Source organism: Ciona robusta, chromosome 1 (genome assembly GCF_009617815.1).
Source record: "Ciona robusta chromosome 1, ASM961781v2".
NCBI classification, from domain to species: domain Eukaryota; kingdom Metazoa; phylum Chordata; class Ascidiacea; order Phlebobranchia; family Cionidae; genus Ciona; species Ciona robusta.
Window position 1 is genome coordinate 4,691,262 of NC_143235.1, and position 16,667 is coordinate 4,707,928.

The 16,667-nt window shown below is 33.1% G+C and overlaps 4 protein-coding genes across 4 annotated transcripts; 3 read left to right on the forward strand and 1 right to left on the reverse strand.

Annotated features, from left to right (window-relative positions):
* Positions 1-2,126: 2,126 nt before the first annotated feature.
* LOC149741677 (glutamate-rich WD repeat-containing protein 1-like) lies at positions 2,127-3,668 on the forward strand. Its single transcript, XM_089887880.1, has one exon. The coding sequence runs from the start codon at positions 2,188-2,190 to the stop codon at positions 3,487-3,489; it is 1,302 nt and encodes a 433-aa protein (XP_089744006.1). The 5' UTR covers positions 2,127-2,187; the 3' UTR covers positions 3,490-3,668.
* LOC149741678 (EF-hand domain-containing protein D2-like) lies at positions 3,608-7,489 on the reverse strand. The gene is made up of 5 exons (XM_089887922.1): positions 7,253-7,489; positions 6,700-6,825; positions 5,459-5,606; positions 5,076-5,207; positions 3,608-4,487 (listed from the first exon to the last, which is right to left on the reverse strand). Exons 1-5 carry the CDS (start codon positions 7,411-7,413, stop codon positions 4,356-4,358), a joined length of 699 nt encoding a protein of 232 aa, XP_089744048.1. The 5' UTR covers positions 7,414-7,489; the 3' UTR covers positions 3,608-4,355.
* A 4,967-nt stretch (positions 7,490-12,456) lies between these two features.
* LOC149741679 (EF-hand domain-containing protein D2-like) lies at positions 12,457-14,777 on the forward strand. Its single transcript, XM_089892529.1, has 3 exons — positions 12,457-12,637; positions 13,553-13,700; positions 13,862-14,777. Exons 1-3 carry the CDS (start codon positions 12,534-12,536, stop codon positions 13,946-13,948), a joined length of 339 nt encoding a protein of 112 aa, XP_089748655.1. The 5' UTR covers positions 12,457-12,533; the 3' UTR covers positions 13,949-14,777.
* A 220-nt stretch (positions 14,778-14,997) lies between these two features.
* Positions 14,998-16,512, forward strand: LOC149741680 (migration and invasion enhancer 1-like). Its single transcript, XM_089892541.1, has 4 exons — positions 14,998-15,169; positions 15,359-15,456; positions 15,871-15,947; positions 16,267-16,512. The coding sequence occupies exons 2-4, from the start codon at positions 15,387-15,389 to the stop codon at positions 16,348-16,350; spliced, it is 231 nt and encodes a 76-aa protein (XP_089748667.1). The 5' UTR covers positions 14,998-15,169; positions 15,359-15,386; the 3' UTR covers positions 16,351-16,512.
* Positions 16,513-16,667: the final 155 nt, after the last annotated feature.

The following is a 16,667-nucleotide window of genomic DNA, read 5'->3' on the forward strand; positions in this document are numbered from 1 at the left end:
CATCTGTTTTATAAACATAGTTGCAGAACAGAAGAGATACGAGGGTCATATTCTGCAAACAAAAACCTCTAACCTAAAAGCGGAACTAATACCTTCACAGTGGGGATTCCCCTGCAAATAAAACTCCCGATTACGTCACAAAGCACCAAAGCTTCAATAGTTCATACTTACTGCCATCTAACGGATATTACCGTTTTATTTTTCTAGCCACATGAGTTGATATTTGAAAAGGCAAAAATAAATACAGTTTTGCATGTAATATAACACTTGGTGTTTAAGTACTTCAATGTATTTTAGGTTAGTTTAAAATCTTTATTAATACGACATTTTCCCACAGATTACTTACAATAAGAGAGTGAAGCCCTAATGTATAAGCTAGTATTAAACAAAGTCTATAAAAATCATTATGACTTTTGGTATTAAACATAATGATAATTAAACATTAACGGTCGACTAAACTCGATCAAAACAAGCCAGAAGTAATTAACCAAACGGTTTTTAGTCGTCTTTGGTGACTGAGCGGCAAAAAGTAGAATGTATTTATAAATGTTATTTAACTTATGAGGACTTAATTATGAAGTATGAATATTGAATGAATGAATGAATGAATAGTCGGTAGCATGTGGTGTACTTTGCATGTAAATAAAACCAAAAGTGGGCGATTACTATGTTACTAACGGGTTCCCGATGTATAGCAGTTTACTTGACTCAGCTTTGTAATCATTAATTACTCATTAATTGGAGGATTTTATACACTGTGGTTTATAAGACTATGCTTTTTTAATTAATATTAAAGGTATATTTTAGAATTTAAGGCTTTTAGCGGAGTATACTAAACTACTTTTAGACAAACAAAGAAAAGTAATTGGTAATTACTGGTTAATTAGACGATCATTTGCAGTTATAAAACCATGCTTAGTTCAAAATGTTTTATAGAGGGTAATTAAAGTTTTAGCTAGGCTACATTTTAGATTTAACGTATTTGATTAGCTTTAAATCTAAAAACTTGGTCAAAAATTTATACATGGGACTATACTAAGAAGACGGAAAATTTTTTCCGCTAGAGGCGGTAATATTTAAATTAAAAAATACGGAAAACGAACAAAACAGCACTACAAATTGTTAATAAGTGTAAAACAAATTAATTAAATAATAAAAATACCTTTCTAAATACATAAAACACTAGTAAGAACATATTTCCCACATTAGGTCGGTTATATACGCTCTTTCGTTGTGTTTGCTGTGGTGTAGCAGTTTGCGTGCGGTCGTAAACTCTCTTAGTTTCAATTTTACCGGGTTCGAGTCCCGCACAGTGGAATACTTTTTTTATATTTTTTTTTCAAGTTTTTTTTGTTTGACGAGTTTGGGGTTAGGAGTTGGGGGTTAGTGTTAGGGGTTAGAGGTTAGTGTTAGGGGTTAGGGTTAGGGGTTTATATCTTATGTGTATAAACCGTGAAACTAACTGCTCCCCATAAAATAGAGAAACGAATTTGTCATCGCCTCCTAGCGGAAAAATTTTTCCGTCTTCTCTGTATAGCTCCATGTAAAATTTATAAATATATATTAAGTTGATTTTAGTTAAGAGATTAAAAAATTAAATGCTAGAACGAAGACAAGAATAACAGTTCGACGAAAAAGAATCCACATGACCACTTACGTGCTCAAAAATAGCAATATGCTTGAGAATCAGACACTATTTAGGGAATTTCCCTCGTAACAAAAAAGTCGCGTGGTGTTTAATTTGTAACTATATTGATTGAAACAAACGAATGTAACTTATGTAAACATATTCATATAAATAAATGCTTTATCCTCGTGTGGCCCGGAAACGACAGTCGTTATAACACGGGTGGGTGTTCTGCTTCATACACCTCGTGCCAGCTTACGAGTTACCACGTATGTAAGATCTCAAGATGTAACTTTTTTGGGTAATTGTTTTTTATATTGTATGACAGACAATTTGGACAACCCATTAGTGAACACTGGGTTGGAGCAATTGCCGTCAAGTGTCTTGCCCAGGGTCACACACGCCCACGATGGAGATAGTGTTAAAAGAAACCACATTTTCATTTAAATGAACTAAATCCTCTCGGATTTTCAAACACGTTTTTTAGGATTTAGTTTTTTTAAGTTTGGTACATTTTGCATCTACAGGTTCTTACATTTATTAAGATCTGTGTTTTAACAATGGATGATATTGAAGATGTGGAAAGCAGCAGTGATAGTGAACTTTCAGATTCAGAAGATTCAAATTCCAAAACTAAAGTTTATCTGCCAGGACAAACCCTAAAAGAAGGAGAGCGTTTGGTTGCAGATCAGTCTGCTTATGTATTGTACCATCAAGCACAAACAGGGTCGCCTTGTCTAAGTTTTGATATACTGAGAGATGATTATGGGGATTCAAGAGATGAATATCCACTTACTGCAAACATTGTTGCTGGTACACAAGCACAGTCCGGTAAATCAAATCATGTTATTGTAATGAAAATGTCCAATTTGAACAAGAATAACAAAGCTCCTGGGGTTGAAAGTGATGAGGATAGTGATGATGAGGAGTCAGAGATAAAACCCATGTTGGAGACAGCGATGGTTTTACATCATGGAGGAGTGAACAGAATCAGATGCACCAAAGTAAAGAACCGGAATCTTGCAGCAACTTGGTCAGAGAGGGCTTCAGTTCATATATGGGATCTTACAAGGCTCATTGGAGCTGTGTCAGAGCCATCAAGTGCTGCAGGGTTTATTGCCGAACAAAAGAAACACCCAATACTGCCTGCATTCACTTTTGCTGGGCACATGGATGAAGGATTTGCATTAGATTGGTCACCTTCAGGAAACGGCCAACTTCTTACTGGTGATTGCAAAAGTAATATTCATTTGTGGAAACCTCAAGAAGATGGGACGTGGCATGTTGATCAACGGCCATTTGCTGCTCATTCGGCTTCAGTGGAAGAAGTACAATGGTCACCTAATGAAAGGAGTGTGTTTGCATCTTGCTCTGTTGATAAAACTATCCGAATCTGGGATACTCGTGCCAGCCCATTAAAAGCATGCATGTTAACCACAAAAGCACACGACGCAGATGTCAATGTTATGAATTGGAACAAGAATGATCCTTTTATAGTGTCAGGTGGGGATGATGGCGTGATCAAGGTGTGGGATCTTCGTCAATTTAACAAAGGCAAGGCAATTGCTTCATTTAAACACCACACGTCTCCTATAACTTCAGTAGAATGGCATCCAACAGACAAAAGTATTTTTGCTGCCTGCGGCGGAGACGACCAGTTGACGCAGTGGGATCTTGCAGTTGAATTAGACGAAATTTCAAACGAGAAAAATGACAATTTAAAAGATGTTCCGCCACAGTTGTTGTTCATACATCAAGGGCAGAAAGACATTAAAGAACTTCATTGGCATCCACAGATACCTGGACTTATTATAAGCACAGCTCTTGATGGCTTTAATGTTTTTCGAACAATAAGTGTCTAAATATGACATAGAAATTTTATAATTATCTATATATGACACAGAATTCTTTTACACCTACCGAGTAAAAAACTGAATTAGTTTCCTGCCATCCCAAAAGTTACTAAAGGAGTCTCCCGAGTCTGTGCTGTAAAATTTATTTTACCGTCATATTTACCCTGAATAAATTTTAATAATATCAACAGCATGGTGATATTTCTTCATACCATGTTTGAAAAGTTTACTGTTGTTTTAGAAGTTGGGCAAGAACACGGATTAATGAGAATAAAGCAGATTAAATTGCAATACGAATAAAATTGGGCAGGAAAACTTCAATATATACCAATCGAAAGGCAAGCTAGCGTAAGATGGCTTTGCGAAACTAATATGCGGTAACTGCAATTGGTATTGGGCAATTAATAAGAATCACAAACACTCTATATAAGATTGATCAAAGAAGTTAGACTATGTACAAGTATCAAATGGAAGAACAGTTTAAAAACATAGAAATGCTAAGATGCCTCAAAAATGATTTCAAAACACTGCAAGTAATCAATGTTGGTAGCATGTTGTTTATGAGTTAGGGACATACATAATACTGAAGATTTGGTTTTTATATGATTCTAAACAGTGGAATTATGCTACTATTCGGGTGGTACACTAGAAAATAAGTTGCATTTAATTAACAGAGTACAGTTTTTGGTTGAAAATATGAAAATGTGGATAAAAAGTTGTTCTAAACTACTTGATATTGAGTGCAGATTAAAACGATGTTAGTAACACCTAAAACAAAGCACTTTTAGTAAAAAGTTTGTGAAGTGAATACATTGGTACAAATGGTTTAAATTCAAAATTTACATCTCAAAAAAATAGAAATTAAATATTCATGCTTATTGGAAGAGGTTTGCTTTTGCTTTAAATTCCATCCTTCGCTGTTTCTTCTCTTCCTGTTCTTTCCTTTTCATTTCTTGTTCTTCTCTAATCTCTCTCTCAAATTTGTTCGTCTCTGCTATTTTATCTGCCTAAAATGTTATAAGATAAAAAAATTAATTTGGCAAAGTTATCATTTTGATTTACAACAATTTTGGGGAACAACTGGTTACCATTTTAATCATATTTTAAAACTATACAGATGTTGTAGACTGCAATGTTTCCAAAGTACAATTCTGGCAATCTGTTGTTTGTGCATCAACATATATTAAATATTTATAGCAGGCAATACCAAACCAACTACCAAAACTTGGATATATTTTTATGCAAAACTAACTTTTAACATGTTCCTGTATTTAATTCATTTGTGGTAATCCTGTGTCAAGACTTGACAGAGGGCATTTAAGCGTTTGTAAATGGCTTGCCATGAACTGCTTTTATTCATAAACACATTGCTACACTGGTTAAATGTTTAAGGTATCTGTAAACAAGACAGCCATGGTATGTGAAACACTACTATGTTTTACATGACACTAACATGTTATGTGGCCAGGAGGCATATATGTTGTATAAATTGTTATTGTAGCTTTATACAACAATACATAACAAAGTATAAAACTAGAAAATACCTAAACCTTATAATAAGTTGTTATCGTAATATTATTTAAAAATAGTATTACCTTTGCTTGGAAGAAGTTTTTGGCCCCTTTAACTCCCTCCTCACCGACATTGATTTCCGGCATATCTGCCAAAACTTTCAAACCATCAACTTGAAGCTCGCCACAAGCTGCTTTTCGGAATATAAGAAGAAACTACAAAAAAGAAATAAAAAATTACTTACTACCAGTGTCAAGAAGAAACTACAAAATTAAATAAAAATTGTTTAACTATTACTGTCACTGCACAGCAGCAATCAAAAAGGTATTTTATTTATTAACATGTACAAGTTAAAGTAAACGAACAAAAAAATAAGGTTTACTAAAAAGAGAACCTTACATTTTAACAAACAAAAGAACAAAAGGTTTACTGGAATAGAACCTCACATTTGTGTTGGTTTACTTACTTCACGGAAACTAATCTTTGTGTCCATGTCTTCATCCACCTCTTTGATCATCGCTTTGAGAGCCAAATGAGTCTGAGGTGCCTCCAATTTTTCCATCATCACCTTCAACTCCATGAAGTCGATTACTCCATCACGTGAAGTGTCATACCTGGGTAAACAATAAACATGATGTTTAATTGCATCATTAAAATCAAATTTTACGTAATACAGTTAAAGTGAAAATAATTTCAAAACTTTGTATAGTTTAATTGCGTCATTAAACACATATGTTTCACTTAATACAAAGTGAAAGTGAAATAAATTCAAAAGTTTTATAGTTTCCAAGTAATCAATTGTAAGAAGAGTAGCAAGTACAACTAGTTTCATTATTAAGTAGAAACAAGAATCAGTTACGAGAAAAAGCTTTATGCACGTCATATGTTACATCTAACATTTCCATGAAACTATTAGCGCTTTTACGAATACCACTTTGTTTTGAGTGCATTTAAAGATACATACATTTACATATGATACTTTTTAAGCTAAGTAAAACTAAATGAAGAATATTTTAATTCAATCTACTATTTGTTGATTAATAAATAAAAAAGTTCCGAAAATTTCAGTCCACACAATATAATGCAACACTCAACAACAAAAGCTACTTATTACATGCTACACAAGTATTTGCTACAAAATACCAAGCATACCAATATGTCCTGGAATATATTTTCACTCATGTCTATTAATTTGTCATGTGAGTAGTAATTTAATATGTATGTTGGGGCCAACCTGGTTGAATTAGATTAATGAATCATAAAACGACGTTTGGGGAATAAAAAATACTCATCATAGTAAATGTATAGCATAGGTGCAAGTTACAGGGTGCTAAGGTGGCATGGCCACCCCATAGATTTTCTTTAATTTAAAAAAAATAAAAATTTGGCTGGAAAGTGATGCGTCAAAATCGCGGACACAACAACCTTTTAGTTGCCCGAAACCATTGTGAAATCGTCATATCATTTTAATACCAAGCTAAAATATTACGCGATGCCTTTGGGTTGTAAGCCTTAGCCAAGGTATACTGGAACCAGGTGAGGTCAGAATAAGTGATCACGCAAGAAGTTGCAATCCTTATATCTATAATATCTCATCCATTTGCTATTATTTGCGCACTGGACAATACTTGCCTACTGCGTGTGCTTGCGCAAGGCGGCGCTCTAAACATTTGACGTCATAATGATTATAGATCTAGTACAACTTACAAGTCAAACTTTTTTCTGAAGTTCTTAATTTGTGCACGTGTGAATTCTTTAAACTCAGTGTATGGATTGAAATGTTTTACTGAAGGATTTTGTGAAACCTCCATTCCATCATTTATATTTCCTTGCCTGTACAAAGTAGAAGGTGAATTATATAGGTTTCCAACTTTAAATCAAGTACATATATATAGTATACAGTCAGAGGAACATTAAAACTAGGCAACAAATTATTAAAACTAAAACTCCCACTACTTAAATAGTATTGTCCATGAATTTATCACTGCTGAAACTAATATATAGTAGGGTGGGGGAAGATAAAACAACCTTTTCTTCTATTTTCTCGTCCCATTTGGTAGTAAACAAAAAACATTAAAAGAAATATAAAACCGTATTCCCACAACTCCTTTAGACTGTTGGTAATTGTTCAAAACACGATCAGGATATTCGGATATTATGGTGTCCCACCTTCCCCCAAGGTGTCCCACCTTCCCCCACTCTACCATAAACCACAGAGTAGGTTCTACCTACATCAAAAACATGTATATCATCCACCAACCTTTTTAGTTTATTCGCCAACTCATTATCAGCAGCATCTACAGTGTCTTTCTCACCAGAGTTATATGTTGCAGATTTTGGTTCAATATTTAAAGCTGGAGCGTCGACTTCTCCTTCGTTGATCTCTCTCCTCTTCGCCAATCGGTCAGCAAGCTCAGACATTTTGATTAAATCTTGTAAGTTCTTCAGAAAAATAAACAAGGATTTTCTAAACAACCTGAAAAACAAGTAGCTTGTCATGACATATCGTTATATATAAAACAGAAAAAATATATACATAAAGAAGCATCACATTAGGACCGCTCAAATATTTTACTGGTTACAAACAAACTCATACTCCTATACGATACCTATGTTCTAAGAAATTTTTCGACAAACTATATGCGTCATTTACAACACCATGATACCTGTATGCTATGCAGATGTAATAGTTAGAACTTTATCCTTCTCTTTACTGACTTTAGCATTGACGATATTTTTAAACAATTTTCTAACAAACCAAAGAATCCAAAACCCAAATAACATACATTGTTGGTGACAGTTATACTGTCTGGGGAATATTAGTCAGTCTGCACTATCTGCATCTTAATGATAGCTACTCCCTGTGCCAAATATGGTTGGCAAGGGGTATTTGCATACGCAATATTCATGATTCAACCAAAAGCAGGCGTGCAGCTATTACTTATGTATATGAATCATTAAAGCATCTGGATTCTGATGAAAGCAATGCCTTCTCAGTTCATGACCAGGTAACTGAGTGACATAACCTTATATGGACTTATATCATTTAAAACACAGTTGTATAGCATTAGCATGAATACTTGTCCTGTATAATTTGAAAATACCAATATATGCGTGTTTTAACAATTGTTGTTTAGTCGCTATATCCTGTCTTTTGGTTTAAAATATTTATAAATCTTTGCTACTGTAATTGAGGAAACAAATAAAAAAATATTTTATATTAGTTTATTAAAGAAATATGAAGTACTTAAAGTCTTATCCCCCTCATGTCATCCCTGGATTAGGTCCAACATTCAAACTCACACCTTACAATTTACAGCAAATCTAAACCGAATAAAATATTCATGACGATTAAATAATTTATGACAAAGTTTTACATGAGCCTAGAAACAAACTTTAAATCTCAATCAATTCCCAACGGTTTTAAATTGACTCTGCACATTAACAGTCTACATTAATGGTATTAATGGGGCAATTAAGCAAACATAACAGAACTTCCTCTTTCATTATGTTTGCACAGTGAAACAGCATCAGGAGTTGTTCAACAAACAATAATACTAAGCAATTATTTAGTACGATAATGGCTTGGGCATCTAACAGTATTCATAGTTTTTAAATAAAGCAAGGTATTCAAAGTGTTATAAGCATACAAAATATGGAAATCTAAATTGATCAATCTTATATATAAAACAATATTATAATATTTTATATAAAACAATGTTATAATATTTTATATAAAACAATGCAACGTACAATGTTTTAAATTTATCATTAAAATATAATAATATCCTAAAAATAGAACGTGAAGACAAAAAGAATTAAAGTATTGTTGCATTACTTATAACAAACACCTTTAAAAATCAGTACAAAAACTTTTAATTTCTCACACTACAAACACATCCAGCAATATAAAATACAGTAGTGCATATACTATCATTCTAAACTGTTCGGATTTAACGCGGAAATGGTTATGCATAACCTAATCTGCACCCCACGTATTTATACCAGTTATAGGAGAGTTCCCGGTTATCTCACTTTAGTCCCACGTCACAAAACGCCTACTTTGCAAAGAAGCGTCCTAAGAAACACATCGCAATTAGTGTCTGTTCACCTTTTTTGTAAATTATAGCGGCCATTTGCGATACCTTCTACTGGTGCCACTAAAACAAAATTTAAACCGTGCACTAACTACACTCTGACGGTACTGATTCTGAAATACATTTTAATAATTATATGTTAATAAAAATTATAATATTTATCAAACGCTCAAAATGAGTGCGGTGCACTACCGCCATTTAGCGGTAGGGAAATAACATAAAACTGTCGCAATGTGACGCTAAAGAGCGCTGCGTGCACATATCCAATAATCAACTAACGATTTCTTTAATCGAAAGCGATATTTAAAAGCCATTTTAGAATGTTACTACAGTGTTCACATTTTATTTTAGTGGAACCAGTAGAAGGTATTAATAAAAATGACTGCCATATTTTACGAAAAAGGTGCACACACTGCATAGATTGAGATGTGTTTCTTAGTACACCTTCTTGCGAAGTGGGCGTTTTGTGACGTAAGATTAAAGTGAAATAACCAGGAACTCTATGACGGGTATAAATACGTGGAGTGCAGATCAGGTTATGGATAGGCTAAATATTTCCGTCTAATCGTATATGCACTGCCCTATTTTCTATTGCTTGATGTGTTTGTAGTGTTAGAAACTAAAATTCTCGAAGGTGTTTGTTATAAGTTATGCAACGCAAAGTCAACTATTTTTGTCTTTACATTCTATTTTTAGGATATAGAACAGTGGGGGAGATGGTACGCACATCGGCACATGTTGCCCAATTTTTCCAAATTCAATATATGTTGGATTTTGGGTGATATTACGAATTAATACTTCTATTTCTTTATTATTTGACAACAATTCAAAAATATATATTTTAAAACACACGAGGAGTTATTGAGCGATTCGCACAACAGGTGTCATTTTACAAATTCGATAACCCACAGGGTAAAACGGGACAGTTTAAAATCATTGTTAATTTTGCTAAATAAGTAAGTTTATTGTTAGGAATATAATATATACATTAGGCCATATAACTTTATATACATGGAACTTTAAAACGTTTTTTTTTTATGCCAAGTTAAAGTCATATTGACACCTGCCTATTTTCCTCATGTTTGTATCTCAGTTTTTTACAAAACTAAAACTAGGTTTATAAGACAAAATCAAACTGTACGAATAAGTTATTAGTATGAAACTACGATTCAAGTTTAACCGTTCAAATTCGAAACTACAACATTTCATCGGCTTTACTATGATTTGGCGAGCATTCAATATTAGCAACTTACTATTTCACATTTTTTTATCTGTTCAAAAAATACTGTTCCTATTAAACATATCTGTTTATTATTTAAAAATAGTATTCGGCTTTGACGCGCGCTTTATAAAGCCCCCAGCCTACTATGTTCTAAAATTTAATAATATTTTAGACATTAAACGTTGCATTGTTTTGTATAGAAAATTATAACATTGTTTTATAAAAGATTGATCAAGTTAAGTTTTTATATATTGTATAGTAGAGTGGGGGAAGACGGGACACCTTTTCGTTCTATTTTCTCGTCCCATTTGGTAGTAAACAAAGAACATTTAAAAAAATATAAAACCGTAACCTCAAGACTCCAATAGACCGTTGTTATTTGTTTAAAACACAATAAGAATATTTGGATGTTATGTGCTAAATGTGTCCCATCTTCTCCTACCCTACTATATCATTATAATGCTTTATTGTGTACTGTTTGTCAAACAACACCGGATACCGTTTCAATGCATACAAACATAATAAAAGAGGAAATGGCGTTATGTTTGCAGTTTTACTGTATACAAACATAATAAAAGAGGAAGTGGCGTTACGTTCGCAATCGTGTAATAAATAGCGTCGTTTACCTGCGCGGCAGTTCGCAGTCGTGTAACATAGCTTCGTTTAACGGAGGGCCAGTTCGCAGTCGTGTAACATAGTTTCGTTTAACGGGGCCCAGTTTCCAGTCGTCCAACATAGCGTCGTTTGACAGGGAGGCAGTTCGTGGTCGTATAATGTATAGGAATGTTTAAAAAGGGGGGGGGGGCTTTGATGCGCTGAGGCTTTGATCGTATAAGCCTCGATTGTTAATACTTCAGGTGAACTAGTTTTTCATTATTATATTAACGTATAATGATTTTTTAAAAGAATTCCAGGGCCTTCAGCGGACAGCCTAACTTGTATCGGTTTACTGGTTAACGGTTTCACAAAAATTGTAAATCCACAGCCCCAAATAAGACTCAAATTTTCGCTAGTTATGGTTGTTGCTTGCCATGCATGACGAGTTTATACTTTAGTTTATTTATCCCACTAACATTTTCTTATCCCACCGAATCTTTAAATTTTTATAATAAACTAGTTACTTGCCACGTACGTTTTAATAAGTTTCCAAATAAAAACAGGCGAAGGTGTAGTACTCGTTAACTGATTCCATGCCCGCCAAAACACCTATCCTCGCGCACGCACAAGCAGTCGCTCATACACTCCGGCTGACATTGAAGCTGACGAACGCACGAACCTGTGCCGTCGCGTTAACGTTTTCTCGAATTTTACACTCGCGACGCTAGCCCAAACATACTTATGATATTTCAATTCGTCGGCCTCTGTAACTATCTGGAAATAAGTTACCAAAGACGCACTGTTAACGAACACATTACGTATGACTGCCCTACGTGAACAGAAATATATAATTCTGTAACTGTTAAAAGAAAAACGATATAAAAAAGGGGGTGGGTGGTTCCTTCATCCCCCCTCTAGGTGCGCCACTGACGTGCAGAGTCAATTTAAAACCTTTGTGAAATGATTCAAATTTAATGTTTGTTTCTAGGCCCAAGTGAAACTTTGTCATAAATTATTTAATCGTCATGAATATTTTATTCGGTTTAGATTTGCTGTAAATTTTAAGGTGTAAAGTTTAAATGTTGGACCTAATCCATGAATGACATAGGGAGGGATAAGACTTAAACTACTTTATATTTCTTTAATGAACTAATATACAATAACTTTCTATTTATTTGTTTAATTACAGTAACAAAAATTTATAAATATTTTAACAACAAGACAGGATATAGTGACGCAAAAAAAAGTTTCTAAAACACGTTTGTCACTTACAACTGGCATATATCTGTATTTCTAGATTATACAGAACAAGTGTTCATGTCATTCAAATGGTACAAATCCATATAAGGTTTTGTCACCCAGTTACTTGGTTATGGTATCTGCTAATCTGCATAACAAACAGGCGGTACGGTGTTGTAAAAAATGACGCATTTGGTTTGGCGAAAAAATTCTAAAATATAGGTGTATGAGTTTGTAAACAGTAAAATATTTAGACGGTCCTAATGTGATGCTTCTGTTAGTTTTCCTGTTTGTTATTCAACGACGGGACATGACAATTACTTGTTTTCAACTTTTTCAGGAAGTTTTTGTTTATTTTTCTGAAGCACTTACAAGATCTAATAAAAATGGCTCAGAATTTACCAGGAACTTTAAAAAATTTTAACCCATACACAGAGTTTAAAGAATTCACAATTGCACAAATTAAAGACTTTAGAAAAGCGTTTGACTTGTAAGTTGTAGTGGATCTTTTTATAGTAAACTATGTAGTGTATGTACAATAACACTATAATAAGTATTTCTATATCATATATATGTGTACATCATTTTATGATTCATTTAATCTGATTTAACTAGGTTGACACTAACATAACAATATATTCCCGGACATATTGGTATGCTTGGTATTTTCGTAGCAAATACTTGTGTAGCATGTTATAAGTAGGTTTTGTTGCTTGCTTTAATTGGCAATATACACATTACATACATAACACATGTAAAACTAATTAATATTATAGAGTGTTGCACTATATTGTGTAGACTGAAATTTTCAGGAATTATCTATTGGTCAAAAAATAGTTCATCGAATTAATTTTTTCTTTATTTAATTTTACTCATAGCTATTAACTCAATATAAAAAAAGTAATTGTATCATTATTTGTATGTATCATAACTGAATGCATTCAAATCAAAGTGATACTCTTAAAATGTTATTGATTTCATGGAAATGTTAAACGTATGTAACAGATAACATGCATAAAGCTTTTTCTTGTAACCAATTCTTGTTTCCACTTAATAGTGAAACAAATTGTTCATATAGCTAAAATATAAGATTTAAATGTACGTATCATAAATTAAATGCATTCAAAACAAAGTGACACTCTTAAAACTTTTAGTGTTATGGAAATGGTACATGTAACACATGACTTGCATAAAGCTTTTTTCATAGCCAATTCTTGTTTTTACTTAATAGTGAAACAAATTGTTCTTGCTACTCTTTTTACAATTGATTACTGGGAAATTATAAAACTTTTGAATTTAATTTTACTTTAGCTGTATTAAGTAAAACTTATGTGTTTAATAGCCCATAAGAAACTATAAAAATTGTATGTGTTTGATGGCGCAATTAAACATCATGATCAACCAGGTATGACACTTCACGAGATGGAGTGATCAACCTCATGGAGTTGAAGGTGATGATGGAAAAATTGGAGGCACCTCAGACTCATTTGGCTCTCACTGCAATGATCAAAGAGGTTGATGAAGACATGGACACAGTTATTAACTTCCGTGAAGTAAGTTAAACCAACACAAATGTGAGGTTCTATTCCAGTAAACCTTATTTCTTTTTCTCTTTTACTTTAACTTGTAAACGCTTTTAAATGAAATTCAATTGCTTTTTTGATTGATGTGCAGCTACAGTTGTAGTAAGTAAAATTTATTTATTTTTTTGTAGTTTCTTCTTATATTCCGAAAAGCAGCTTGTGGTGAGCTTCAGGTTGATGGTTTAAAAGTGTTGGCAGAAAAAGTTGGCTCATTATAAAGTATAAGTTTTATATTCTGTTGTGTATTGTTGTAGAAAGCTAAACTAACAAATTAAACAATGTGTGTACCCTTGAACGCATAGCATGTTATTGTCATGTAAAACATAGTAGTACCATGGTTGTCTTATTTACAGATACCTCAAATATTTAACCAGTGTAGCAAGTTGCATGTGTTTATGTATAAAAGCCATTCATAGCAAACCTTTTTAGGGTAATCTATTTGTATTTACCAGAATGCAACTTATCCTAGATTGAATGTTTTTGATAAATAACATTGCTGCATCTTTTGTATATCTTTCTTTTTACGAATTTATTCTTTTACCTAAATCTATGTTTATTACATTAATGCACTTATAGAATTTACAAGTGTGCCCCTGAAACTGTTTGCTGTAAATTACTGATGGAATTTCTTTTTGGGGGTTTTGTTTTTCCATCATGACCCAATTTTCCAGTCAATCTTCTTTAAAGCCGACTCCCCCCATTGTACGGGTCGTGTCTTTACGCACACTTTTGTTTCTATTAGAATTTAAATTTCTAATTCTTCAATAAAATTTCGCAATATTGCTAAATCTTCGCTATCGTATAATCAAAGAGACAAATAAAGGTTATTTAATTATTTCATTGGTTTTTCTCTTACTTTATGTGTCACATATATTGTACAACCGCCTAATTTAACGTTTAACTAAGTTTACGCAAACTATTCTTTTAGGAGATAATGATAATGGTTACTTACTTTATTTATGGTGCCACTCACCAACTTTCTGATAGACAATATGCGTTAATCTATACCTTTCCTAATAAAGCTTTAATAAACGTACCTACACTCTGGACGTGCTCATTCATTAGAGTTCTGCTTTCTTGTTTTGCTCAAACCGCAACGTGATGCCAAATCTGTAGGGTGCTCTACTGCCAGCTACCGGACAGAAATATATTCAACCTATTCCCCATGTCTGTATAAATTGCCAAAAAGAAAAAGGTAAAAGGTATCTCTCTTCCTATGGCGTCTCTTGTCTTGTGTCTGTCTCTTTGAAGTAACTGTAGCGAACCATATGTTGTTTCGTTTTGACTTCTGTTGCCCAGGGTCGTATTTATATAAGCTAACCTGTTTGACTATATTCAGTCACTTACAGTTTGTTGTTTGATAAGAATTAATATTATTATATTTCTGTTTAACTGAACATGGCTGATTCAAATAAAGTTAAAGTTGAAATAGAATATTGGTAAGTTTGTCTTTCTGAAGTTAATTAAAACTGTATGACTATATTATTAACAATAACTATTATTTGTCTTAAAAATCATGTTATAATAAAAAAGACTAAAATTGTGATAAAATCATAAACACTTATTTTTCCAATTACTGTCAAATTAATAAATATAACATCATAATGAATATAACATTACCAATACAGTGGTAGCTGAGGGTATTATGGGCGCTTCATGGACCTCAAAAACGACTTGGAATCTGGATGTCCCAATGCAGTGGTGTCTGGTTTTGTCGGTCGTGAAGGTAATTTGAAATCGAATGTGCTGTTCGTATTTCAGTTGATGGATCTAATGTTCCACACTAAATGTTAGCTTTTGTAAAATGGAAAGTAAAGTGTGGCCTGCCATTAATTCAGAGGTAATTGGTTCAAGGCCAGTCGCTTTTACCATTGTGGGCTTTCGTGGTCAAAACACTCAACAGCTATTGCTCCAACCCAGTGGTCAATAATGGGTTGTCCAAATTATCAGCCACACATAAAAATAACCCCAAATATAATCACCTACAAAGTAACATACTTGGTAACTCGAAATCTGACACGAGGTGTATGAAACAGTACACCTGTGTTATAACAACTGTTGTTTTCCGGCCATCAAACCTCCTTTACAGTATTGTACAAAATATTGTCAAATTAACAATCAGTGTTAAATTATTTACCAGGTTCATTTGAAGTGTCCATAAATGGGAAACAAATATTTTCAAAACTTGAAACTTTTGGATTCCCATACCCAAATGATGTAAGTTTTTTATATGACAAAGTTTGATTCCCAGATCTACCTTAAAACTTAATTATTATATTTTAAACTTTCTATTTGACTTTAGGAATATGAATCCCGTAATAAGATTTAATGCAAAAAGATTTAAATCTCACGGATTCTAAATTCTGTAATGTGCGTCCCTATATATATGACCAACTCTAATGCACAAAGCTACTTTATAAAACTTAATTATTGTATTTTAAACTTTCTATTGGATTTAAAAAATCTAGTGTTACCTATAAATAGGAATGCTATGTAACCTAAAATACATTAAAGTGTAAATTTATCTTATTTTCAGCTTATTGAAGCTATGAAGACAGCTCAGAATGGGGAAGAAGTCGCTGCTATTAATAACAGTCAATCTCCATGCACTATATTATAAATACTTTGTTAAAGTTTTCTTTTTTTTTTGTGTAGTTAAATACATGTGCTGCTTTATCTGTATGCCTTGCACATTAATGAAGGTTTGAATTTAAAGTGGTTAACACCACCGATTCAAACTGGAAACCTGTTGTAAAGGCAGAAAATAAAATACATGTGAAAACCCACAGTTTCATTTTAAAAGCTGGAAGGAAATCGTTACAGCATGATTCCCAAACAGCTGTCTACACAGACACAGGAATTCAATTGGTGCTTGATTTTCAAGTACTTTGTGTACAGTTTTGTACACGTATAATTCACAACACACACGTGTACATA